The sequence below is a fragment of the Acartia tonsa genome, chromosome 12, assembly GCF_053477335.1.
Source record: "Acartia tonsa isolate MP-2025a chromosome 12, ASM5347733v1, whole genome shotgun sequence".
In the NCBI taxonomy this organism is placed as follows: Eukaryota; Metazoa; Arthropoda; class Copepoda; order Calanoida; family Acartiidae; genus Acartia; species Acartia tonsa.
Genome location: NC_137271.1, coordinates 25,332,654 through 25,360,443, shown reverse-complemented (window position 1 = coordinate 25,360,443; position 27,790 = coordinate 25,332,654). Strand labels below are relative to the sequence as shown.

The 27,790-nt window shown below is 32.3% G+C and overlaps 1 protein-coding gene across 3 annotated transcripts; it reads left to right on the top strand.

Annotated features, from left to right (window-relative positions):
- Positions 1-871: 871 nt before the first annotated feature.
- LOC145334655 (ubiquitin carboxyl-terminal hydrolase MINDY-3-like) lies at positions 872-27,790 on the top strand. Of its 3 annotated transcripts, none has more exons than XM_080180202.1 (19): positions 872-1,088; positions 2,175-3,822; positions 4,638-4,718; positions 9,783-9,874; positions 10,644-10,680; positions 13,847-13,908; positions 14,836-14,896; positions 15,458-15,569; positions 16,650-16,718; positions 17,489-17,519; positions 19,888-19,972; positions 20,298-20,405; positions 20,946-21,026; positions 21,437-21,505; positions 22,139-22,237; positions 23,905-24,052; positions 24,469-24,542; positions 25,421-27,194; positions 27,374-27,790. In XM_080180202.1, exons 2-18 carry the CDS (start codon positions 3,787-3,789, stop codon positions 25,466-25,468), a joined length of 1,293 nt encoding a protein of 430 aa, XP_080036328.1. In that variant the 5' UTR covers positions 872-1,088; positions 2,175-3,786; the 3' UTR covers positions 25,469-27,194; positions 27,374-27,790. The 3 variants fall into 3 exon arrangements, with proteins under 3 accessions (XP_080036328.1, XP_080036326.1, XP_080036327.1); XM_080180200.1 differs by having other exon boundaries at positions 25,421-27,209; XM_080180201.1 differs by having other exon boundaries at positions 25,421-27,231.

Below are 27,790 nucleotides of genomic sequence, written 5' to 3'. Positions count from 1 at the left end.
ATAAAAGAAAATCGTCTGGTAGTGAAAAAAAAGAATATATTTTCATTTCAGGCAATTTTTGTTCATAAAAAAAAGGTTAATTATTTTTCATCAAATATGCCAAAATTATTATAAAAACTGAAATTAAATCTCATTTTAAAAGGGTTAGGTACTTTATGAATTAGCTTCCTTTTATTGTGCACATATATTGCTACAATAGATCTATTTATGTTGCTTTTAATACTAATGGAAATTAGGTTCCTTGTTTAAAAAGATATTGCGATTTAATTTTGTTATGAACAAAAGTTATTACAGGCCAAAAGAATATTGTTTGTTTACAGATTTTAAAGAACTTAGTTGGTTGACTAACTGTCAACATACAGGGAAGCGTGTTTGTTATTCTTATAAGATATTTTCTCGTATTCATTTGAATCCGGTGGATAGGAACCGGTTCTCATGAATACGAAAAAACTATGTCTAGCATCGTATTATATCCAGTTTTCTACGAATATAGAAATGTACAATTATAAGATTAAAACTAGTTTTTTTAGCCCCGTGGTGCCGAAGCCGTTTATAATACGATACGAGAAATAACTATTCCAGTATGGCTTCCAACCCGATTCATATCCGTTGGATTAGAACCGGATCTCAGCCTAACTAAAAAATCAAGTAAAGCATCGTATTACAGACAGTATTCTAAGAATATTAAAATAAAAATCAATAGATTAACACCAGTTTTAAAAGCCAAGGTCTTTGGCCTCTTACGGCTAACAAAACTGGTTTTGATCTTATATTACTTTAATATCCTCGAAGCTGTCTATAATACAATGCGATAAATTTTTGAATGTATTTTTCTCAATATAATGAAGAATAACAAACAAATCTTGAAAGGTCTTCCTAAATCTTAAAGAAAGTAAAACATCCAATATCCCTCCGACAATTGAAAGAGGGTAATACTGAACAACAACAACAACATGTCAGCTTCTGCACAATCAAGAGATGCGTGTTGACTAAAAAGCTACTGCATAACAGAAGTTAGGTCTGCACCAAAGAAAGAAAAAATATGGTTATTAAAACAAGATGCTAAATGATGTTCTAGTAGAAACAAGGTAACATTTAGAAGGGTTAGCTCTTTTAATCAATTACTCTATAATCGTTACCAAAAAGTCTGTACGTCCATTTAAAACATGTTGCTTTTTAACCTTCTTAACAACATTATTTATGTGATATAACTATCCTATTCATATGAATTTTGGAATACAACAAGGTTCAATGTTATAAGCGAAGCATATCTATAATTTAGTCCTAAAATCTAAGTGGGTACTTAAACAGTATCCTGTATTTAAGTAGTTTTGCAACAAATTTACTTACAATTTTTTTTACACTTATACATTTTTATTCTGCTAATTCATTTCTGACACTTGAAATGTTCGTTTGATCCAGGGCTTCAGAGCTTCGCTTTTATGGATGTTTAAGTAGAATATGGAGAATTTCTTGGCCCAGAACAGGCGCCAAATAATTAAGATGGATAAATAGGACATGCAGGCTGCTAAATAAGGACGTTAAAAAAACAATTGTTTTAAAAGAAGTTTTTCATAAAACTAAAAAAATTTAATGTTAATGTACTTTTGCTTAGATATTTTTTTTACTTAACACACTGAGAGAGAATTTCAATTCAAATATTAGATTAGCTGTAAAATAATACCTATTAGATTTAATTCACTTTATTCTAGCATGAATGAATTTGAAACGTCTTTGTGTTATGCAAATGTACTTTCAAAAGTTTTCAGGCTCATTGAAATAATTTTAGATGTCCGACATTATTGGCAAACAGGGATCTAAAGTGATAGGACAATGGCCGATAAATTGATGTATACTGCACATCCCGAATGATGATACACAAAATACCAGTGTAAATAACAGCCTAATGTCCCCTCTCGCCCTCTAGAATAGGGCAAATGCCTTGGTCCAAAACAGGCACAACTCATATTAATACAATTACACAGAGATTATGATTGATTATTATATCAAGTTGAGTGTTAAAATGTTTCAACCACTAATTGTAATCTACAGAAAGGGTGAATTTGTGTACTATCATTGGGAAAATACAAATATATCAATTATCAGAATTGTCTTATCCCTTTATATCCCTGTATATAAAAAAGATAACCAATTAAACAAAAAATATTATTTAGATCCTGGTTCCAGCAAACTTAGTGTGACACAGCACCCTTGACCCGAGTTGACCTGCTAGAATAATGCAGCTGTTCCAAGCCAACCTGCTGGTCCGTCCATGGAAGAAAGTCTGGAGGCACAGAGTAATCTCCACAGGAAAGGATGGAGAGTGTCGTCCATGTGTTAAATGTTTGTGGCAGCAGAAGATAGTTGAGATCTTAAAGGATAATTGGATTGTGATCCTTTGTTGTGCTTTGCTTTGTGGGGTCTTGTGGATTATAAAGGAAGCCTGTGTATAATTGGAACATGCCTTTTAGAGAATTACATCTGTTGTGCTAGGAGAAAGGTCACTAATGAATGAAAGTTGACTTTCTCAAAGGAAAACTAGCAGCAGTGTTATGTAAGGATGTGCCTTAGATAAAGAGACAGGTTGTAGAAATATTCCTTGAAATTTGCTGTGGAACAAAATATCAAAAGTGGATGAAATGTGGAACTGGTTTCTGTAAGGATTACAACATATCTTGTTAGGAAGAAACACCTAAAAGATCTTTTTTGGTTCAAGAAAACTGATGCTAGACTTAATGACTTTTTGTAGTTTTAAAAAGTTCCATTATGAAGAAAAAATTCCTCTGTGGACAAAGAAAAATTCCCTTTTGTGGGTTGAAAAAAATTCCCCTAAGTGGGTGAAAAGATATACCCTGTGGGGGTTTAAAATGCCCTTCCCAGTTGTGGGTTGCGATAACTCCAGTTTTGAGTTAGGATTTGTACTCTTTAGTAAGTAGTACATGAGAATAAATGCTCAGTTTAGCTGCGCTGAGAAGAATGTGCCCTGTAGTGGGCAGTTTGACCTTTGAGTGAAAGGTCAGGATAGAAATTTTGAAGGTCAGGTAAATTTGACCTTTAGAATTGAGAATTGTGGACTTTGTAGTGGCGTAGAAGATGGATTTTTCTAGACAGAAAAAAGTTCTAAAATGGACGGCGACCATTTTAAAAAAGAAGACGATCTTTGGATTTACAATGAAGACGATTGTTGCACTACAAAGTTCATGGATATTGTCTATTAACGACAATGGTAAGACAAAGAAAACACATAGCCGCAATGCGGGTGGCTGGATCGAGTCTCAGCATTGTGTCATCAATGCTTTGAAGATCAATTTCCTCATTTGAATGGCAGATGAGTGAGAGTTTCTCACAGGAGAAGCCCTGTTGGGTTTTTCTTAGGAGGAACCTTGACTTTGGAAAAAGTCGAAAAATTTGATGAAGAGCTGAAGAGGGCAACATTTATTTACAGTCATTTTATTCAAAATTATCAATAGAATTTTTAATTAAACAATTCATAAATATTTTAATAATTTAGCAGATTTTTAATTTTTTTCATAAATCTTAATATTTTTTTAATGTAAAATAAAATTCAAACTTCTATTTTAATTTTTCATAAGCTTTATGCATCTGTTTTGTTATAAAATATTTTTGTTTACAATATTTAGATGTAATTATAGGCTTGCTGATTGTAATACTTTGCTTAATTTAGCTTGAGGTATCTCCCTATAACAGATTTCAGAGACGTGTACGACACAGTAAAAAAATGTAGAGTCTAGTGAATCAAAGTTAAAAACCGAATTAGATCTAAAAATGTCCACCACTAATGATGAGGAGATTGATTGGCAGGTAAACAAACCAAAAAATTGGGGGGGGGGGGGGGGGGTGCCCTACCTCTTAATAGTTACAGACTATGAAATTTTGCATGAGTAATCCTTGGTAGGTCTATTTTCCCTAAATCAAACAAAAAGTTAAAAAAGTAACGGCTCAGCCGTTTTTTGGCTATTTTTAGGGCAAAACTGCCATAAATTATGTAGGAATCAACTTTTTGAAACATATTTTTTGCTTTAAATCATGTGAAATGATACAAAAAAAAACATTTTTAGATTTCTTGTACCAGCAACTAGTGGCTAGAACCGTTTAAAAACGTTTTGGAGCAGCAAAGAGTATTAAGTGGATTCGTGATGATTTGCCTTGAAAATAGTTTTAAAAAATGGCTAAGCGGCTGAGCCGCCAGCCTTTAGCCGTTACTTTTCCAACTTTTTGTTCAATTTAGGGAAAATAGACCTACCAAGGATTACTCATGCAGAATTTCAGATCAAAATTCGAATTTTAAGTGCCATTTGCCATTTGATTACGAGATGGTTGCATTAGACCCCCCCCCCGCCCCTTAATGAGCGATAAATAGACGTAATTTCCAATGATGATTGATGACAAAGAAATTGTATATCTCATTATGTTTGTTTAAAATATTTGTTGAAAAGTTTTAACACTCACAGTTTCAAACAAACAATTAAAAGATAGTCTTTTAAACAGTGTTTTTAAGCCAACGAACAAGAGAAAGTGCAGACAACAGCATGTACACTGTACAGACCGACTTGTAATGCCATGAAAGTAGTTGAAACCTATATATAAAAAAAAATTAACGACACGATATGTTATAGGTGGTGAAGACACTCATCTTTGGAGAAGGTATTCATGAAACTGTATTTGAAAGATGGCTCCAACCTTTTCAATTCTTTAAGGTAAATAATTTTATTTTAGTAGTAAAGCTACCCCATAATTCACCTTGCCTGTCCGCCAGCAAGCCCGTAACGCTATGGGGGAAATATGATTTTCTCACCTGATATTCAAGATAGGCGACTGGATATTTTTTTGTGAAGATTCTTTATTTTCCAATGAACATTCGGTATGTAATTTACTTTGCCCGTCAGTTTGTCAATCGTGCTTCATATTAGGGTGGGTCGATTTTTTACAAAAACAACGGGCGCGCGGGGGTTATAAAATGTGCCCGCCCCCTTATAAAACCAAAAATTGAAACATCTTCAAACACAGGCATGTTGCACATCAAAATGACCGCATTGAAATGCTGATTACAGATCTGAAAACCGTCTTGAAAAATATTGATTCAGTCTTAAATGATTTTGAAATAACCTACCAAAATGAACATTTTTGACTAAATCAGCTGTTTTTAGGTAATTAATGAGATCTTATTCGAACTAGGAGCAATATTTTTCAAAACGGTTTTCAGATTCGTAATCAGCATTTCAATGCGGTCATTTTGATATGCAACATGCCTGTGTTTGAAGAAATTTAAATTTTTGGTTTTATGAGGGGGTGGGCACTTTTTTTACCCCCCCCCCCCCCCCCGCGCGCGCCGGCAGCCATAAGAGCCAAGTCACTTTCGAAACTTGAAAGGGGCTTATCATTGATTGATTGATTGATTGATTAGCCATAGTTTCTTAGGGTTTGGGCCTAAGTAGTCATGGAGTAGGCTGATTATACATATATATGACTTGCGCAACTTATGATAACAGTAAAATCTAAAAAAAAGGGTGCAATGGACCCACCCTACTTCATATACATAAAAAGTTACCTATTTTATTTAGGAATATTCTGATTTTTAGATTTATCGCAGATTCTTTCAGTTTCTTTTTAAGACAATTTAATATTTGCTATATAATTCACTTTGTCCTTTTGTGAATCTATGTTATTATGCTTCGCTACTTATGGATGTTGTCTTCCTTTTTTTGAGTATTACTTCTGAAGTTCTCTCCCTCTATACTTTATAGATATTATTATTCTTGTTCATGGTTTAGTATTAATGATTGAAAAAAAAACTAGTTTTGTTATTAAAACACAGCATATCGCTGATTGCAAAGTTTTGGCTTTTAAAAAAGCTGATTATTATTTAACTTTGCACTTTTTCATGCTTGTTGCTATCTTGATATTCATCTTATTATGAATAATGTTCCTTTGTCTTTAAAAATTAAAGTAATAAGTATAGTTAGGTATAAAATTCTATAAACAATAGGTAAGCAACTTTTTAAAGGGTTTATTCATTTCTTTTTGTAGCAGATATTCATTTTAAAAAGTGATATCTTTGACATAAAACCATTCAGACATATTCAAGGAGATATCAAGAATGACAATAATAAAAATAATTGTTTACACAAGAATGGTATTTCAAGCTTTTTATTTGGTAAATCAAATAGGTAATTTAAGTTTAGATGGAGGGGGATGGAATAACCAACGAAATATTTTGCGTGGAAGACGAAGCCTCCTGCCCCCATTTTTTATGTGAAATGTTAATAATTTCCCCAATTTTGAATAAATAATGAAATTGAACCTTGGCGCGAAGCACCCAAAAATTTTTGAAGAGGATCAGAGGCTTTTGTTTTTGGGGTTTATTACCATTTATGAACAGAAACAGTTCACTGTTGTAGTGTATGTACAAACAAAGTTACCCCTTTTTAGATTAACGGCCAATGAAAATGCTTTAAACACATAGTTGCTACGCTCTAGTTTTATAATTTACCTCTCTATTCTATTATTTGTTGTTCTTTTTGCACTTGAAAGAAAACGTTTCTATTTACTGAACTCGTTTATAATCTATTTTGAGAAAATAAAACTATGTACCTTTGTTAGCCTATGTAATACACGCAGGGATATAATGGGATAAGACAATGGCCGATAACTTGATGTACATCCCCATGATGATACACAAAATTACCAAATTTGTGGATTACAATTAGTGGTTGAAACTGTTGGAACACTCAATTAATGAACCAACCAATTTAAATTCATGTTAAAGTCTCTCAATGAAAACGTCGTTATAAAACTTTGGGGACTACTGTAATAAACAGGCCAATGTCCCCTACCTCCATGGTATGTATGTAGCTCTGATTTTCTGAAGTTAGGATTCAGATGCACACAGAGATTAGAAGTGAATGGGAAAATATGACCAACCTTAGATTGGCAAGTTTAGAGGGCATTGCTACAAAAGACCTAATTACAAAGTTCTAGATTACACAAGACCTAATCCTACAAAAGACCTAAATTACATAAGACTTAATCCTAATTAGGATAAGGATTGGGTCTTTGACAGTTTTTATTAGTTTTCAGACCATTTCAGAGTTAATATTGAAGTTATTTAGCTTGTAAACTTTGTGTGTTTTTAGACGAAAGGAAAATAGCCTTTTTTTAATTTCTAATAGGCATCAGTTTTCAATAATACTATCTTGTTTATTGCAAGTGTTATTTCTTAAAGTGTTCTGGAAACCAAATATTTGTTTACTTGTATATCTACATATAAACATTATACATGTTTATAAAGGCTTATCTTGTTTTTTTTTGCGCACTTTAAGTTATATAAAATTAGTTTTGGTTTAAATTACATTTCACACTAATACTAAGCATATTAATGCAACAACTAAAAGCTAATATTTTTAGTTATGCTTGCTCAAGTACAATCTGTATTGATGATTGCTGACAGTTTAAAGTAAGGTTAGGTTGGATAAAGGAAGAGGTTTTCGGTGGGGTTTGGGCAATGATTTAATCCATATATTTCTTGGTCATTAATTTGTGCCGGTTTGTAAAATGATGTGTATCTAGTTATATTCTTAAAAGAAAGTTGCTGCATATAGTGAATTTAACGAGTTAAGGTAATTTTGTATATGCAGTATAAGATAAATAGTTAGTAATGAGCTTTTACCGGAACATTTTATTAACGCCCAAAAAATGTAAAATTTTTGATAGTAAAGTTTAAGAAATATTATTATTAGCATAAGTTACCATGTAACATTTATTTCATACAGCAATAAATAAAATACATAAATATAGTTCAATGCTTTTAAGGAAATGCGCATAAAAAGTACAGGGTGAGTTAGAAAAAACTGAGTTTTCCGATTTTCTGATACAACCAGTAGGAATATGGAAAAAACAATTATAGGTTCTTGTTCTCTTTAAAAATATACATTGAACTTAGAAAAGGTGTTTTTGAATATCTCTGAAAGCAACGGCGCTTTTTAGAGCATAAAGATTTCAAAAAGTGTGTGTGATGACTTTTTCGGCCATTATTTTGTACTTTTTAGGTAGATTTATGAATAATAAAAAATGTCTACCATTCTAAAAAGATAACCAAACATATTTTTTTATTATTAAAATTTGTATTCAACAGATTGTGAATATTTAACATTTTAAAAATACATTTATTTAAATTAAGTTATCACATTATAAATCAAACATTTTGTTGTAATCTATTGTTAAGAAAAAGAACGGAAAACCAGCTCATGACCGGAAATATTTCATCTTGTTACCTAAATTCCTACCCCCTCCCCCTGAATTTCCTCTATATTTGGTGCAAGACTGGATTTAATCTCCAAAATCTCCGCCCCCTTTTGAGAAATGATACTTGTGTGTTATAATTCATCATAATAACTTCATTTAAATAGGGTAGGGTTTCTAAAAGGCATTTTCATTTTAAAAATTGAAACCTTGATAACTTTTTTATCTTAAGAGATTTTTTTGTCAAATAAAAAGGTTTTTTTTTCTTTTTACTATAAGCTACGTTATTATAGAAGATTCTTTTAAACCACATGCATCACAATCAAGAAATATGAAAAAATGACAAATTGCAGTATTCTAAAAATGCTTTTCTGAGGAGCCAAAAAGCATTTTACCTTTAAAACTTATTAAAGTACTTTTCTTAGACCTTTTTCTAAATAAATATTGAAATTTTAAGATTTTTTTATACAAAATAGATGAGTTATTTTAATTTTTCTTGATCAACATTTTTCACACAAGGCATTTTTTGACACCATACACCTATCATAGAGGCCGCATTTTTAGAGATAATGAAAAACACCTTTTACAAGTTTGATGTGCTTTTGTACAGAGAACAAGGATATATAATCATTTTTTCTGTATTCCTTCTGGTTGTTTCTGAAAATCGAAAAACTCAGTTTTTTCTGACTCACTCTGTACATATTCAAGTAGATTTATTTTTAGCTACAAAATAAACTAACTAACGTCCTAGGTAGAAATACAATGATAGGTAAATGAAATATAGAAAGATAAATACATATATATTTTTATTAATTTCAAGCTATTTTGTTTACTTATAATATTTCATGTTATTTAGGTACATAACGATATTTAATCTAAAATTGATACCTATTGTCAAATAAAATGAACTGAAATAATAAACACCCGTTCTTCCATACTAAAATGTAGTTGACTTTTTATCAATACATTTCTTGCTAATGTTCTTTAAAATTTTTGTATAAGAAAGATTTTTATTTTAAAGAACTATCCCTGTACCCTGTATAATTTTGTTTGTCATATTGATGAAATTTTGAACTTAAGATGTTATTATAAAATTCTAGAAAGATAACAATTTTATATTGAAACATATTTTATGCAGTTTTATTGAAAATATATAAGTAGTTTTTTGAACTAGTAAAGTGGGTTTGCGGGTCGGGGGGGCGATGGTTGCACCATTTTTTGAATAGCAAAGAAACACGACCAAAAAAAGAGTTGCAGCACTGAGATTTGGTATAGCAGTTGCTTTAATCCTCATACTAAAGAGATAGAATCTCTGTCTGTTTGTATGTACCGAAGGATCTCGCTAACTGCTGAACTGATATTATTCTCCGTTACAGTGTAGCTTCTGATATGTCCTGTTGAGGTTTATAACTAATTTAGGAGAAAGTACCACCACTCTTCGTTCATAGAAATATTGCCCCCCCCCCCCCAAAAAAAAAAAATATATTTTCTTTTTCTGTTTATCTACCCTCATCTCTATCCAGGATGAACCTACAGCCCTGATCCAAGAGTCTGGAGGTCCCTGTGCGGTCCTGGCCCCCATTCAAGCCTTTATCATCACAAAGTGCCTTCAGGAATGCATACAATTGTAATATTAAGGGGGAATGCCTTGGTTTATGAAGAGGCAAAGTTTATTAAATTGCTTAATTTGGACCTCCAATTAAAAGGTTGGATGCCACAGAAATAAAGAATTAACATTAAAAAAATATCAATTTTCAGTCCAAGTTTCTATCAACAACTTTCTTTATTTATCTTCTTTATAACCAAACAAAAATTTACCCTAACAAATTTAATTTCAAGTTTATTTTAACCCCTGACTAAAAAGTAGGGTTGGGCCGGATATCCGGCCATTTTCAATATCCGGCCGGATACCGAATATTGAAGCTATCCGGCCGGATACCGGATATTGAAACTATCCGGCCGGATATCCGGCTATATAATTTTTTATACTTTACACCAAAAATCTCTGCTTTTCAAAATTTTTAATGGCTATGACTTTCTTATTATTGAAGCTAGAAAAACATTTTTTATCTTTATGTTTATCTTTATGTAGATTTACATAAGATTTCTGAAGAAATTTTTTTTGCTACTTTAATATATGGTAATTTGGCCGGTTTTTCGGCCGGATGTCCGGTAATTTGTCCGGATAACCGGATATTTGCCGGATATCCGGCGTTAACCGAATATACGGCCGTATACCGGATATCCGGCATTTGAAATCAGCCAGATATCCGGTATCCGGCCAAAAAAGTATCCGGCCCAACCCTACTAAAAAGAAGGTTATTTTTTAAGAATTTAGTTTTTTTTATATAATTTTTTATTTATTTGTATGTATTACTTCAGGACAAAATACACAACATTAAAGATCTGTCCAAAGATACGGTAAGATTTTTATTTTGTAGCAAAGCACAAAAAAATGATTGATGGAGAAGTGGACAAAGTGAGTTATGGAGCACATGTTCAGTTGTCGTAAAAAGGAAGAGAGAAAATATGAAGTAATTCTTACAAAAATAAAGCTAAATAAAAATTTTTGTAGTATTAAAGAAGACCAAGTAAATTATATACTGGATGCTCACCTAAATTTTCATCCGTCTATCTCAAATAGCATCCGAGAAAAATCACATTTCCCCCATAGCGTAACGAACAGAGAGACAGACAGTGAGACAAAATATATTAGCTTTGCTAACAAAAAAAATCACCAGATTGTTTTTAAGAAGAAAAAATTACAATTAATTGTGAATTGTTAAAGATTAAAATTTGACATGTGAGTATAATATTGTATAACCATCAAATTCATGATTTGTTAAGCACTGTAATGAGACACTAGGTAGTTTTTCTAGATTATTTTGAGTAGTGGAGCTGCTCTATAACGCGAAAATGTCCGTAAGTACATAACAGGTCCAAATAAAAAACTTCCATTTGAATTGCAAAAATGGATTTAAAAATTCTAATAGTTAAAACTTCGTAATTTATATATTTTCAACTTTTCTCCATTCATTGTTCTAAATCTTTATCCTTGTTAAAAAAAAGTAACAGGATGTTTGTCTGTCTATATGTGTTTGTTTTGATGGAACCCGCTAACAGCTGGACCGATATGGTTTAAAGTGAAGTGCTTCTTATAGGTTCACGAAAGGTTAATAACTATTTTGGGTACCTCCACAAAGACATAGTCAATAAATTGCACTTCAATAAAAAAAAAGATTTAAGAGAAATAGCATTTAGAAAAAAACAGCCTTCCTCCCCCAATTTTTTTTCTTTTCCTTTTTATTAAAACTTAAAATGTAAATTGAAGGGTCGACTCCCGCCTCACCTTCCCTATAGTGTGAATTTGAAAATATTGTTTGTAATGATCTTTCCAGTATGGTTTCGAAACCAATCAATATCCGCTGGATTAAAAACAGGTTCTAAGCCATACTAAAATATCTTGTGTAGCATATAGGTATACATACTTCATACAATTTTCCACGAAAATTTAAAAAAAATAATAATAGTTTTGTTTGTCCGGGCCTTCGGCCCCTCGTGGCTATAAAAACTGGTTTCAATCTTATAATTTTTCATTTTTTTTATCCGCGGATGATGTCAATAATACGATGCGATAAATAACTATTCTTTTATCACCAACTCTTTTATAGCAGCACAATTTATTGACTTAGTTTTGTATTGTATTGAATAATTCTCAGGATTCTCGTGTGAGAATATCGAGGAGAATGTCTTTTAATATGCTTCAATCCATTTTCACTATTTTCACAATAATTAGTCTAGCTGATGAAGCCGGTCATAATTAGGTTTAAAAACAGCAACAATTCCAGAATTTTTAACATCAGTTGGTAAACTGTTCCATGTTGGAACAACTCTCATACTAAAAAAGTATTTTCTAATGTCACCATTACATCTTTTTGAATAATATTCAAAGGTTCATTGCTTAGTCTCGTGTTGGGTCTGATATTTGAACTTGTATCACCATATATCTCAAACCAGTTTTTATAATCAACATTATCGATTCCTTTCAGCATTTTGAAAACTTGAACCATGTCAGCTTTTTCTCGTCTGTATTCTAAAGTTTTAAGTTATGATTGTTTCTGCCAACATGAATAATTTTACATTTTGAAGTGTTGAATGACATGCCCCATTTTAAACACCATTCAGTTATTTTTAAAACTCTGAGATTCACATGATTATAATTGACCTAGAGGAAAGCTTCTGAGCTTAGTTTATCCAAAAAAAAAATGATGATTTCCTTATATTAATAAGATTCAGCAAACGTTTTTCCTTTTTTAGAATTAAATAACAAAATTTAGACTCGAAGCTACTCTATAATTAAAAATGTCCGTTCTTTTTAAAATATTGCTCTGAAACTAACTTTGTCCGTTTGTCAATCATAGATTTTTTGTGCTTCGTTACTTATGTATGTTGCCATTCTTTTTGTTCTTTTTTAATTAAGATATGGTATGTATTATATATGTATTCATATTTAAAATTAACACTTAGATTTTTTTTAGTATTTGATATTTTAATTTCATTTTAAAAAACCTGATTTTTAACAGTATCTTTTAATTTTTAAAATTTAAATACTTATGTAAACGATTTTTATTTAAGAATTAATAATTAAATATTTTATATTGATAAAATGCAGTCAAATTTGAATTTTAAATTAGTTAATGTATTTTAGAAAGATTTAGTTTTCATTACTTTATGTCAGAGATGGGTTTTTGAAAGATGAATGTCGCGTTTTTTTTAATTCGCGAAATTTAAACAGAGTATACAACTATTTATTTAATTATTTCGCTTTTGTTGGTACGGCCATCGAAGAAGAAAAACAAATTATCTTTTTGTTGCATATTATTTAATGCATCTTTTTAGAGCTGTATTAGGCATTATACAAATGGCTAAAATGATAATTTTAAAAGGGGGGAGGCGGATGTGCCACTTTTTGAAACCAAAACTAAAAGTCAAAGGAACTCAACTAAAAAAAGAGTTGCTTTATAGGGGTACAATATGGAACAGTGAAGAAACGGCGGCGCAACCGCCGAAAACCGGCGAGAAATTACAAAAAAAATTCGGCGGGAAACGGCGGTTTTCGGCGGTTGCGCCGCCGTTTCTTCACAGTTCCATATTGTACCCCTATAAAGCAACTGCCATGCAAAATCTCAGACCTGTAACTCTTTTTTTAGTTCAGTTCCTTTGTTGACTTTTAGTTTTGGTTTCAAAAAGTGGCACATCCGCCTCCCCCCTTTTGAATTCTTAAGTTGTAGTATACTCTGTTGAAATTCTATCGTATTCGTTCAATCAATCAATGTCGAAAAAACGCGGCATTCATTTTTCAAAAACCCATCTCAGGTCAGGATAAGTCCCAATCCCTAGGACCCTGTGCCGACTTTTTATCTGGGTCTATGAGAATCAGCCAATAGCGTCGGGAATATTAACACAGCCAAGTCACTACAAAAGAGTAGAAAGCAGTTTACTAGCAGACAAAAAAAAGGTCCCCAACAGGGAGATCCAGATAGTTATCTGGGTTATACATCTATAATTTTAATATTTATTTGTTTAGGTAAAGAAGCTGCTACACTGGGCTCTGTGTGAAATACTGAGTCGGTGTAGAAACCCAGACAGGAAATAATTCAATTACAAATAAACCCAGGGATCTAAAGGGATAAGACATTGGCCGATAAATTGGCGTATTGTACATCCGCTATGATGATGCACAAAATTCCCTCTTTTGAAGATTAAAATTAGTGGATGAAATGTTTAAGCACTCAACATAATGAATCAACCAATCAAAATTCACTAAGTCCCCAAAGTTGTTGATAATAAGAAAACGTTTTTTTAAAACTCTGAGGACTAGCGTAATAAACAGCCCATTGTCCCCTCTCTCTCTTACTCTCTCTGACTAAACCGCTATATTTTCAAGAATTTATTCATAATTTGCTTTCAAGCTATATTCACATTAATCTTTTTTTTAAATTCTTAAAGGTAACTATTCATTACAAGAACAAAATATTTTTTTACAGTATTTCTATTATGGCTTCGAAACCGAAGAATATCCGCTGAATTAGAACCGGTTTTGAGACATACTAAAAAATTATGTATCGTATAATAGCCAGTTGTCTCCAAATATTAAAATAAAAATCATAATATTAATACTAGTTTTGATTTTATTTTCATTCTGATCCAAGGAAGCTGTCTATAATACGATGTGATAAAAAGCTATTATCCAACTATGGTAAATTTATTAAACTGAAAAAAAATTTCATCCTATAATTGTAAATTTCATTCTACGGCATTTCATTTCATGTGTCTTAAGTTTTATTTTTATTTTTACATGAATATTCAGATTATTTGCGCACCTCCCCTCACCCCGACTTTAGACACACAAAACAATTTTAAGTAGGTAAAGTATAAACGAGAGGTTAAAAATCTAGTCTTTACAGTTACACCCCTTCTTCTCTCATATTACATTAAATTAATATTATGAAATACCCACGAAGTAGGAATGGTGTGTCAACAATAAAAATTGTAATTATAAAAAATTGGTTATAGTGTGATAACATTGGCCCGGATATCACCAGAAGTTGTCAGCGTTTGGCAGGATAGCTTACAGGTAATCATATATTTTAAGGCTAAGCTTTTCTATAATTATGTCGTTTTGTAATGGTTAGCTTTTATCGTTAATTTTGGCTTGTTAAAATTTTCATAACGATTTCAAACTTTGCATGATGATTCCTGTAACAGATAGGTGCGATTTAGAAAGCGTAGCAACTCTTTAATTGTTACCAGAAAGTCCATGCGTCCGTTTAAAACATGCTGATTTATTTTACTTTTTAGACAGAAATTTTATATTATTTAATTATCATATTTATCTGATGATTGAACAATATTTAAAGCGAAACATCAGCTTTATAATCGAGTCCTTAAAATGTGAGTATGTCCTTAAACTATTAAACAGTATCCTATAATTAAGCAATTTTGCAATAAAATGTATTATTTTATCATTCCTTTAAATTGATATTCTGCTTGTTATATTCTGAAACTCTACAATTCATAATGTTCGTTTGTTCCAACTTCTGAATTGGTATTCTTTATCTATTTTATCTAAACTTTTAGAAAAACAGCAAATAAATTTCCATTTTTATAAAGATTAATACCAACTTATCAATTTTAGTGCAATTCAAGTAAACGTATGAGATGTGAGGCGACGGTGGATGTAGAGACTCTCCACACCTGTCTCTCACTAGAAACATTCCAAACTACAACAAATCTCAGCAAATTTCTAGGAATAATTTTCATTTATTCTAAGAATATAAAGGGGTTAAGTCAACGGACGATAAATTGATATACACCCCCCCCCCCCCTTTAATACTTGATGTTTATTAGTACAGAGAATCTTGCATCAAATATCAAGTTATATTACAGCTAAGAAAATCACATTTTATTACGGACGGGTGGACAAACCATGTAAACTATGTAGTTGCCTACAAAGAATATTAGTAGAAACATTAGACAATACATTTACAAGTTCGTTCAATCCAATCAAGATTTTAATTACCTAAGTCTGCAAAGATTTAAGGCAAAGAATGAGAGAACGTGTACATAAAACTAGGGTTGGGCCGGATATCCGGCCATTTTCAATATCCGGCCGGATACCGGATATTAAAACTATCCGGATACAGGATATCCGGGTGATTTTTTACGCCGGATATCCGGTTATCCGGTAATTTGCCGGATATCGAACGTTGGCCAGATATCCGGCCGGAACCGAATAACCGGGATTAGAAATCAGCCGGATATCCGGTATCCGGCCCAACCCTACATAAAACTTTGTGTGTCAGTTTCTTGTACCCTTCCCTCTCTTTAGCTACCCTATAGTATGAGAATAAATGTTGAGATAGAGAGGGGACAATGGGCTGTTTATTACACTAGTCCCCAAAGTTTTCTTATTCGTTGGCTTAACAACTTTGGGAATTTTAGTGAATTTAAATTGGTTAGTTAATTTAGTGTTCAAACGTTTCAACCACGAAGGGAAAGGTAGGTTGCGGGTAAAATCCTTTAAGGTTGTGTGTTTTAAGTTAAAAACAGTAGTAGAACGATAAAAATTTATATTAAATTTTTTTTTTAAATTGTTGTCTAGTTCTTTTCAATAACAAATACACATATTTAGTGAATGTTATTGTTCTACTACTATTTTTAAGCCTTAAAACACACACTTTTACGGATTTTACCCGCAACCTATCGTTCCTTTTTAATCTACAGTAGAGTAAATTTTGTGCAATATCATTGGGGATGTACATCAATTTATCGGACATCGTCTTATCCCTTTAGATCTCTGATTAGAATAAATGAAATATTGTTATCAGAGGATAATGAGGTGTTTGGTACAAAGTATGATATTGTCTGCTTCCTTTATTCAGTTATTCTTACCAAGGAAAAAATTACATCATTTATTATAATTAGTAACTTTTAAAAGTTATAATCAGAATTAGTAACGGAGCTACTCTATATTCCTGCTCGTTGTCTTAGTTTGTTATTTCCTTGTACGGAGATGGGTTCTTAATAAAGAATGCCGCGTATTTTCGACATTTTTTAGACATTGATTGATTGAACGAAGACGATATCGTTATACAGAGTATACAACTTAAGAATTCAAAATTTTAAAATTATTATTTTAGCCATTTGTATAATTCGCTTTTGTTGGTAGGGCCTTCATAGAAGAAAAACAAATTATCTTCAATCAATTTTTGCTGCATATTAATTAATGCATCTTTTTAGGGCTGTATTAGACATTGTACAAATGGCTATAATAATAATTTTAAAATTTTGAATTCTAAAGTTGTATACTCTGTATAAGAACCCATCTCCGATGAGGCTTCTGTTCGTGACACTATTTACGTCATGTTCATCAATTAAGGAGGGTCAATCTCCCCTTCTGTCCAAATATCAGAGGCATTAGGTTAAGTAACACCTAAAAGACAACCAACTCTCATTGCACGGTCTTTGTCTAAACGCCCTTACTGTGCATATCTATATTAATACTGTGGATGAGTTTCGCTTGATTATTTCTAGGCCTTCCAAAAGTTATACCCATGTGTTTTGAACATTAAAAAAGATGTTTAAAATTATTATACGTACTAAAAATAAGATTTAAAAGTAAACAAAATGAATAAAAACGCTAAAATTCATGTGATTTGTAATTAGGGTGCCACAAGAGTCATAGATGAAAGACAGGAAAATAACTTTAAATAATTATAAAATAATGAACGATAGATGCAATATTAATTAACCCTAAAGTTTTAAAGCTACATAATGGCGGTATGAGTTGGGGGGGGGGGGGGGGCAGTATAACCTATAGTTCAATGTCTCATCTCCTTTAAATATGTAGAAATGATTTAATTAAATGTTTTTTAAGAGGGTTCAAAATTAAAATATTACAAAACAAATGTGCCTTTCTAAATTACATGCTTTAATTTAGTGTGAAAACTAAAAAATCAAATTGAATATTGACGTCTCGACTATTTTAGATTTTAGTTTTCATTAAGTTTTATTTCGGAAAATGTATTGGGTTACTGAAGGTTATACAAATAAAATTTGAAAACTCATAGGTCCCGGGAAGGTTTATAACTATTTTCTTTATAACACCCCCCAACCCCCCCAAAAAATGAAAAATACCCCCCCTCACTAAAAAAAAAAAATTTATTTTTTAACTAAAATTAAAAATGATGGGGGAGCACACACCCCCCCCCCCCAAAAAAAAAAAAAAAAAAAAATTCCACACCCCAAAATATTTTTTTACTTTTTCTTAAAATCTAAAATAAGAAATTGGGTTATCAAATTCGACCCCCCCCCCCCTCCTCAAGTGCCCCTAGAGGCCTCTAGGGGCGTAGCCGCTAGTTGCTTCATAAAGTACTCTAGAATTTTACGTGTTATTCCTCAATTTAAGTTACAAATATTTTAATGTTAATTAGTTGTTAATCTTAAATTTGAAAATGTTGCTTAAATATAAGTTTTATAACTTAAAGGTTCGTAAAGAACAATTCTATTACTAACCAGTAACCACCTAATTATCAACCATTCTTCTCCAAACTAAATTATCTCTCACAAATTATCTTACAATGTTTGATCTTAATGCATTTTAGTATTTTTTTTTGTTAATATGTATAGAGTTTAAACTAATATTTTTATTAACCCCTAAAAAATCAAACAATCGAAGAAAAACCTCCATTACTGATTAAATTCTATCATTAGGTATCTAATGGTCCTACAAATAAAAGTGCTCAATTGACACAAATTCCTATAGCCCAGAAGAAATTGAGAGATGATCATTTTTTTAACCCTTACAGATCGGGCCCCAATTCCCACCTTAATAGTTCGGGGGGGGGGGGGAGGCTCAAAGAGCCCCCCCCTCTATCTCGGCTCCTGGTACAGATAAAGACGTAAAATTTTTTTTCTGGTGGTTCATGTGTATTTTTAGAGAAAATTACTTTTTCTAGTCATAGCCAGCCGCTAAATTTTAAAACAGCTGTAGAGCGGCCAATTTTGCAGCTAGGATGACCAAATTTTAGGACGAACTTTTATTTTTCATAACAAAAAAAAATACTTTTTCTTATCATCGCCGAAAAACGGCAAATAACGGAAACCGCCATTTTCGGCGGTTACGGCGGTAAATCGGCGGTTGGCGGCGCAAATTAATATTTTTATCTGTTTGTTATTGCTCAAGGATTTACCAAAAAAAATTATAGGTCTCTAGCTGTGATAGAAGCCACGGTATTCATGATTTATATCTGTAGTAAAAGCCGGACAAAAATCGGTCATAAAGTCGGTCAAGGAGCGGTCAAACGGTCATAACACCACTTTTCTCAGAAGGTCATTGATATCTAAGTATTCACCAAAAAAATTTTAGGTTTCTACCTTATACACAAAAGTCATAATGTAGAAATTAAGATTTATTTAGAATTTTTTCAAATTTTTTTTGCTACCCAACCGATTTTGACTGGACACCACGACCGACACAGACCAGATATCCTAATAAAATCAACTCTTGCCGACGTATAATTACTAAACTTAAAAAGTCATAAAGTTACAGCTCTCTATCTTACCTACAAAAAAATGAGATTAAAAAAACCAGAGGGGGGAGGCTCTTTGAGCCCCCCCCCCCCCCCCCTCCGATCTGTAAGGGTTAAAAAGCCAGAACTTTTGTTGTTAATAAAATTATCAAAATAAATACTTATTCCAATAAACAGTCCAATACAACCTTAGGCACTTCTAATTCATTTTCTATTTTTCGGGTTTTTTGAAAAATGTTGCTTGTTACAAATATTTTAAAAGTAATTTTCTTTAGTAAGACTATTATAGAATTTTAATCATCTCTTATGTAAAGCATTTTATGTGAAGCATATTTTAGATTTTAATTTATTGCTAATATGTAAATTTTATCAAGTAATTGAATTCCTTTAATTCGAATTTAGAAATTACCTAAGTAAACGCCAAGATTTAAATTATATAAGGCTACTTGTATGTGTTAGTGTACTTTGAATACATTATTTACATTAAGACGGAATTTATTATTTGTAGCCATTTTAAAAAGTTATTTGAAAAGGATATGGACGAAAGTCTAATAGATCCTGTTCATGGACATGGCAGTCAGTCACTTATCAATCTACTAATCACGGGTCATGCAACTCAGGTAGATAGATAGATGGATAGATAAATAGGTAGATAGATAGATGGATGGATAGACAGGTAGATAGATGATATATATCTCCATGGACAAGACATAATAGTCAGTCTTTTATCAACCGATTGATTTCTCCATTAAAGGGAAGCTTAATATAGGTCCTTGGACGGTTTTGAGCTTTTTTATAATTTAGAATTAAGTCTGAGGATGGGTTCAAACTATCTTATTTTCATAGAATCCACTTCTGAAGGGTGAACCTGCTAGTTTATCTATAAAACAAAAGATATTTTCGGATGATATCTACGGATCTAACTAGTATTATCTATCTATCTAGAATGTATTTGATGGTGTACGAGACCTATGTGGTATGGATCTGACTGGAATTGCCCAACAAAATCAAGTCGGATTCCTCTCCTACCTGGAGTGTCTTAGATATCTTGAGGTTAGTCTTCTTCTTGCGTAGCCAGGGACAAAAGTCCAGGATTATGACAAATAATTATAATTGAAAATTTCCCCACAACCCACTTTCTTCTCTACCACCACCACCCTCCCCCTCCTACCCACTTTCCATTAGTTACAGAAAAAAAAACAAGTTTTATGCCAATTACGCCACATAAGTATACAAATTTTGCTATCTTTCATAAAAAAATGACTTATAACTAACCCTGCTAATTTTTTATTTTTTTAATTACAGATATTCGCATATTAATGTTTCCTATTACTTCTTTTAGAAGCTTAGGTCTAAGTAGTGGAGCGTGATACTTTTTTCATTTGGGGTTTGTAGGTAGATGCTTTTCTTTTGTCATATCTCTTAAGGGAGCTAACCCACCCCTAATCCCGACAAATTAAGCATAAATGATCAAAAATTATGCTTAGCTATAGTTATTATTCTATTCTTAAAGCTCATTTATTAGCCAAAGCTAAAAGATAAATAGCTATTTTTCCCCAAAAAATTATTGAATTTAACTTAAATTTTGTTTAGGTTGGAGAGAATCTAAAATCCCCCAAGTATCCAGTGTGGTTGCTAGGATCTGAAACTCATCTAACATTGTTATGGTCTCAGGTATTAAGCATTTTCTAGTATGGCTTCGTAACCTATAAATATCCTCTGGATTAGAACCGGTTCTCAGCTGTACTGAAAAATCATGTATTGTATAGTATTATATCCAGTTTTCTACGAATATTAAAAAAAATCATTATATAAAGCTGTTTATATGTAATACGATGCAATAAATAATCTTTCTTATATCAATCTCTCTGTATATAGATATCTAGGTATTAACTATTTAAACAGGATTTAAAATTCATCTAACATCATTTCGGGTTTCGATCTTTCTGTCTACTTACTCTATAGACAACTAGCTGTTAGTGTTTATTTATTTAGTTTTTGGATCACCAAGAAGCCACTTTACTGGCTTTTAGTAAATAACTCATCGTTGACAGCGGAAAATAATTGATTGATAATTGATCTAGGACATGAGATTAGTAAAGCCAAGATCTCCCCGCGAGCTTGCCATAATGGCTTTCAATCAAATTGACAAGGTAAAACATTTTCCAGTATAGCTTCGAAAATAAATAATATCCTCTGGATTAGAACTAGGTCTCAGCCGTACTCAAAAATTTTGTTAGAGCTGGCTAGGCCACTCGGGGCGAACAATACTGGTTTTAATCAAAAAAAATTTCATTTTAATAACCGCGGAAAGATGTCTATAATACGATGCAATAAATAACATTGAAACGCGTCCGCTTATTTTCATTGAGGTGTCGGGTTCCGAATACCAGAGTAAAAAAACTATTAGATTTCCGGTCAACAGGTTTTTTTTATAGATTTAAAAAAGACTTCGATCCTGGTATCTTAATGGACAGTAGACGTACCCTATCCAACTATTAAGATAACTAGATTTTAAACTCTTACGGACTTTGATCAGTTATAACTTTGAGACTAGAGTCTTGCAATCAAAGGGTATAATCTTTACACTTTAGAGATACATTAATGGAAACATTGCTAGGTCGGGCGGATGACATGAACTTGAATGGTACAGTAAATGCTTATATTAACATTGGCAGTTAGAACTACAAGACAAAGGTCTAGGTTTCTGAATTGAATGAATGTTCTAATAAATATCTTAAATTAGGACACGAGTCAAAACAAATAGTCAAAGTTGTTTTATTCAGGATCGTTCTGGATTTATCCCCGGGACTGAGCTAAAGAATCTTTTGGATAAACTGGAACTGTTTGCTGAAGATGAATATGTCAAAATTATGATGGAAAAGGTTTGTCTTAGTTTGTTGTTTAAAACTATTTCTTTTTTATTATCTATCAAAGGAGGCGGTATATGACTCAAAATAATGGGGGGGGGGGGGGAGAGGCAAGAACGTCAAAACCTTTGAAGACCCATGAACGTCCCTTTTGGTTGGTTGGGGGGGGGGGGGGGGGGGGTAGATATACCACACTTTTCTGGGATCTTGCTGAGTCAAGTATCAACTGTTGGGAATATCGAAGGATGACTCCATGCAAAATTTGAGCCGGATCCGGCTAAAACCGGCCGTGAATTTTATGAAAAACCGGTTTTTTCCGGTTTTTAGGGGGTATCTGTAAATCGATTCAGCTGGAGCAAAACCGGTTGGAGGTACAAAAAATTTTACTTCACATGAAATTTAGCCAATGCAATTGCCTACAAAAATGTACTTCATCATCAACTTGATTGGACAACTCTTTCCCCTCCTAAATGTCCATTAAAACCTCGGAAACGGCAAAAATCGCCAAAAATCACGCCTTCGGCGGCAAATAACGGTTAAACGGTCAGCCGGAGGCGAATGAAACATAAATAAAGAAATGTCTGCCTCAAGAAGTTGTTCAACATCAAAGAGATGCTTGAAGTCTCTAAAACGACTCCTTCCCCTCCTTTAAGGGGAAAAACTGAAAAAACGTGATTTTCAAAAGTATGCCCACTTCGTGGGTGTGGGGGGCACTGAACCCGTCACCCCAGGGTCACCAAATATAAAGTCTAGGCGGCCCACAATGCTGAATTTTCACCAAGTGAAAGTCTTGTGTCATTATCTCTTATGAGAAAAAAGTTATTAATTAATTAAAATTTCAAATTGTGATTTTTTGATGGATTTCTTTGATGAAATGACAGGCCGGTCAATTTTTAGGCTATTTTTTGCGGTTTTTGGGCCGTCACGCCCAAACGGTTTGAGATAATCTAACGGGACCTTTTGCCCGACCTAAGCCTAATTATTAGTAAGGTCTAAGAAAAAAAAATCTCGGATTAGATGAAGCACGACGTCGCTGCGCGCCGTCAAAAATCGCTGGTCGGCTCATTTTGCCCCCTCAAACCCTCACCTTGTGCCATTTTTCTGTGTAAAGATTATAATTATAATCTTTTGCGTAAGTCTGTTTTTTTTCCTAGACCTCACAAATAACCAGACTTAGGTTGGGCAAAAGGTCCCGTGAGATTATCTCAAACCGTTTGGGCGTGACGGCCCAAAAACCGCAAAAAATGGCCTAAAAATTGACCGGCCGGTTTTTCATAAAATTCACGGCCGGTTTTAGCCGGATCCGGCTCAAATTTTGCATGGAGTCATCCTTCGATATTCCCAACAGTTGATACCTGACTCAGCAAGATCCCAGAAAAGTGTGGTATATCTAGGGGGGGGGCATTTATTGTCACCTCGATCCTTACATTTTATTTTTGAAAAAAAGACAAAATTAATCTATAATTTCTCTTCCTTAACAGTTACACGTTTTATTGAATTCTATTTTCATTCACTGATTGCATGCTCTATTGACATAAACACAGAAAAGAATGATTTGAAGAATTTTTTTAAAAAGCTAGAAAAGAGTACCATATTTATAACCACAAAACGCAATTGGATTTTTATAAGTCTTAAGTCTTATAGAACAAAGATAGCGCATAAAAAAAGATAATTATTTTTAGGTTGACCCAGACGGGTTGGGTATAGTGTTGTTACCCCTTTTCTTGGAGGAATTTTTCCAAGAAATTGGAGAAACTGCGCCGGATACCTTCACTCTGTGCCATTATAATGGACTTAGAAAGTCTAATTCAGCTGGAAAATATATCAAAGGTTAGATATTAAAAAAACATTTTTAGCCAGGGGTCCAAAGACAATGGTCGATAAATTGATGTACATTTCCAATGATGATACACAAAATATTTTGCTCTGAATCAACTTGCTTTATATTTAGGAATAATCAATATAATTTTTAGAAACATAACCTTATACTAAGAAATTGAATCATTTATAACTAACTTATTATGCGGTTTGTTTTACCTATGATTCACATTATACGAAGGAAGAAATTAAGCTTTATCCTAAGTTATGCGACAATTTAGATCTGATTTAAATATGAACGAAATAAAAAAATTATGCCCTTACGTACCAAAATCTGTAAAATGTTTCAACCAATATAATGTTTTGAATGTATCTTTAGTCTTCTCCTACTGGCTGATTTGGACACAAGATTATCTCTATTTTTTTAGGGAATGCAATATTGTTGGAAGGAGTGCACGGGAAAGCTGACGGAAATCAGATGTTACAAACATTACAAACTAAGGTACATTTATTTTTTTCCGTGATACCATAGAAAATAGCTTAAAACCACCAAATTACTATAAGAAAGCTTCTAAAAAAATGTAAAGACTTTAATTTGAACAAGTAAATGAAAGAATATTAACAATAATGATATTTCTCGTATTCATTCGAATCCGGTGGATAGGAACCGGTTCTCATCCATACGAAAAAACTATGTCTAGCATCGAATTATATCCAGCTTTCTACGAATATAAAATGTATAATCATAAGATTAAAACCAGTTTTTTTAGCCCGTGCCTACGGCACCTAGGGGCTAAAAAACTGGTTTTAATCTTATAATTGTACATTCTATATCCGCGGAAAGCCGTTTATAATACGATGCGAGAAATAACTATTCTCGTATTCATTCGAATTCGGTGGATAGGAACCGGTTCTCATCCATATGAAAAAACTATGTCTAGCATCGTATTATATCCAGCGTTCTACGAATAAAAAATGTACAATCATAAGATTAAAACCAGTTTTTTTAGCCGGTGCCTTCGGCACCTCGGGGCTAAAAAAAGTAGTTTTAATCTCATAATTGTACATTCTATATCCTCGGAAAGCCGTTTATAATACGATGCGAGAAGTAACTATTCCAGTATATATGGCTTCAAAACCGGTTAATGTCCGCTGGATTAGAACCAATTCTCAGCTTTACTGAAAAATCATGTGTAGCATCGTATTACATACATTTTTCTACGAATAATAAAATTAAAATCTTAAAATTTTAATCTCCCGAGGCTAACAAAACTGGTTTTAATCATATAGTTTTTCATTTTAATATCCGTGGAAAGCTGTCTATAATACGATGCGATAAATAACTATTACAACAACTGTTAATTTTATGTTTATTTGCAGTGGCCAAGCATAGCAATAGATTGGGATACACCTCCCTCCCTCAACTGAAATTTCAACATACGTGTCAGGGATAGGGAAACCTGAACAAAAATTTATCTATATCCAACTAAATATTCTTTAAACAGAACTTTTGATTGTGAAAGAAATAGATTTTCTCTGATTATAATTCAGTATCCTAAACAATAAACATCATCACAAAATATTATTTCAAGAATCTATTTTATACTTGAAATAGGTTCTTATAAGAGAGTTTTTACTTGTTATATTTTCAACAGTTCACATTTAGTGTATTTTTTGAAATGTTATAAATTGTAAAAGTCATTTTTAGTCCATTTTTAGGACTTTTTGAATAATGTATAAATTTTTTGTAGTGTAATTTTTTGCCCTTTTTTGGGAAACAAAAGTATTTTTTTGTGATGTCGCATTATTTGTTTTGTTTCAGAAGCATTTTTTGGCACAAGCCTATTTTTCAAATATGACATGAACACCCCCCTCCCCTACCCCTTTTTTTTATTAAGGGGGGGGGGTTAATGCAACCATCTCGTAATCAGTGAGCAAATGGTACTTAGAATTCGAATTTTGATCTGGAATTTTGCATGAGTAATCCTTGGTAGGTCTATTTTCCCTAAATTGAACAATAAGTTGGAAAAGTAACGGCTAACGGCTGGCGGCTCAGCAGTTAAGCCATTTTTAAAACTATTTTCAAGGGAAATACTCACGAAACCTACCTTCACATAATACTCTTTGCTGCTCCAAAACGTTTTTAAACGGTTCTAGCCACTAGTTGCTCGTACTAGAAATCTAAAAATGTTTTTCTTGTATCATTTCACATGATTTAAAGCAAAAATATGTTTCAAAAAGTTGATTCCTACATAATTTATGGCAAATTTGCCCTAAAAATAGCCAAAAAATCGGCTAAACGGCTGAGCCGTTTGCCGTTACTTTTTCAACTTTTTGTTCGATTTATTGAAAATAGACCTACCAAGGATTACTCATGCAAAATTTCAGATCAAAATTCGAATTGTAAGTGCCATTTGCTCACTGATTACGAGATGGTTGCATTAACCCCCCCCCCCCTCCCTTATTTTTTGTGGTTTTTTAGTGTTCTATCTGTGGAAAATAGGGGTTTGCCACATTTTTAGATGGCTTTTACTCCATTATTTTAAAATGGAGGAACATTTATGTATTTTTTTTTCTTGAATTTTTTTTAGAACTTAAAGTAATCCTATTATATAAAGTAGTAAGCGTTTTTTGTCTGTCCCGAAGGATCTCGCTAACCGCTGAACCGATATGGTTCTCTCTTACAATGAAGCTTTTTATAGGCCCTGGGAAGGTTTTAAACTATTTTTGGGGAGGGTGTCTTCACTCCCCTCCCCCCCTAAACATATTTTTTTACTCTTTTGAAACTCAAATTAAAATGCGATGAGGTCGACTTTTCCCCCTCCTACTTTAAGTGCCACTAGAGGCTTCTAGGGGCGTAGCCGCTAGTTGTATAAAATTCAATGGCATTTTTTTAAAGAGCAGTATTGACTTTTTTCATGCGTTAATTCAGTAATAAATATGTAGTTAAAAATACCATAATAATTTAAGTTTTTAAGCCATAATATTTTTATTAAGAAATTGTAAATAAAAACTTTATGAAAAAGTTTAAATATAACTAGCACCTTAAAAGAAAAATAATAAATTTTTGTAACAGAATTATTCATTTACAAAAGTTATCTCACCAAAGTTTATTGTACAATTCATTATTATAATTTATTGTAATCAACTAATAGTTATTTATCGCATCGTATTATAGACAGCTTATCGCGGTTAGTAAAATAAAAATAAGAAGATTAATTACAGTTTTGATGATAGTCCGAAAGCCCTTGCCAACAAAAATAATATTAATTTTATGTTTATTATTTTAAAAATGGTGAGAAATTGTCTATAATACGATACATAATTTTTCAGCATTGCTCAGAACCAATTATAATCCAGCGGATATTAATCAGTTTTGAAGACACACTGGCAAAATATTTACTAATGAAATAGTAAAAAAAAACGACATAAAGATCAAAATAAGACAAAACACCTCAACTAAGATCAGCGATCAGCCAAAAGTTTGGATTTTTTTGTCTTTTATTGATTAATACTATTATATTTAATTTACAACAAAATTATTATCATATAATTATCGCCGAGCTACTTAAGAACAAAATCATCCTTATTTCACATAATTTGGTAATTGAACACATGAATATATTAATCTAGTTACACATCTAATCTATGCAATATTCAAATAAAAATATCTATTTGTTAACAATCCTTATAATAGAAATTATTTATAATCATTAAAAACACACAAAACAATATACTCTTCAAATTAAA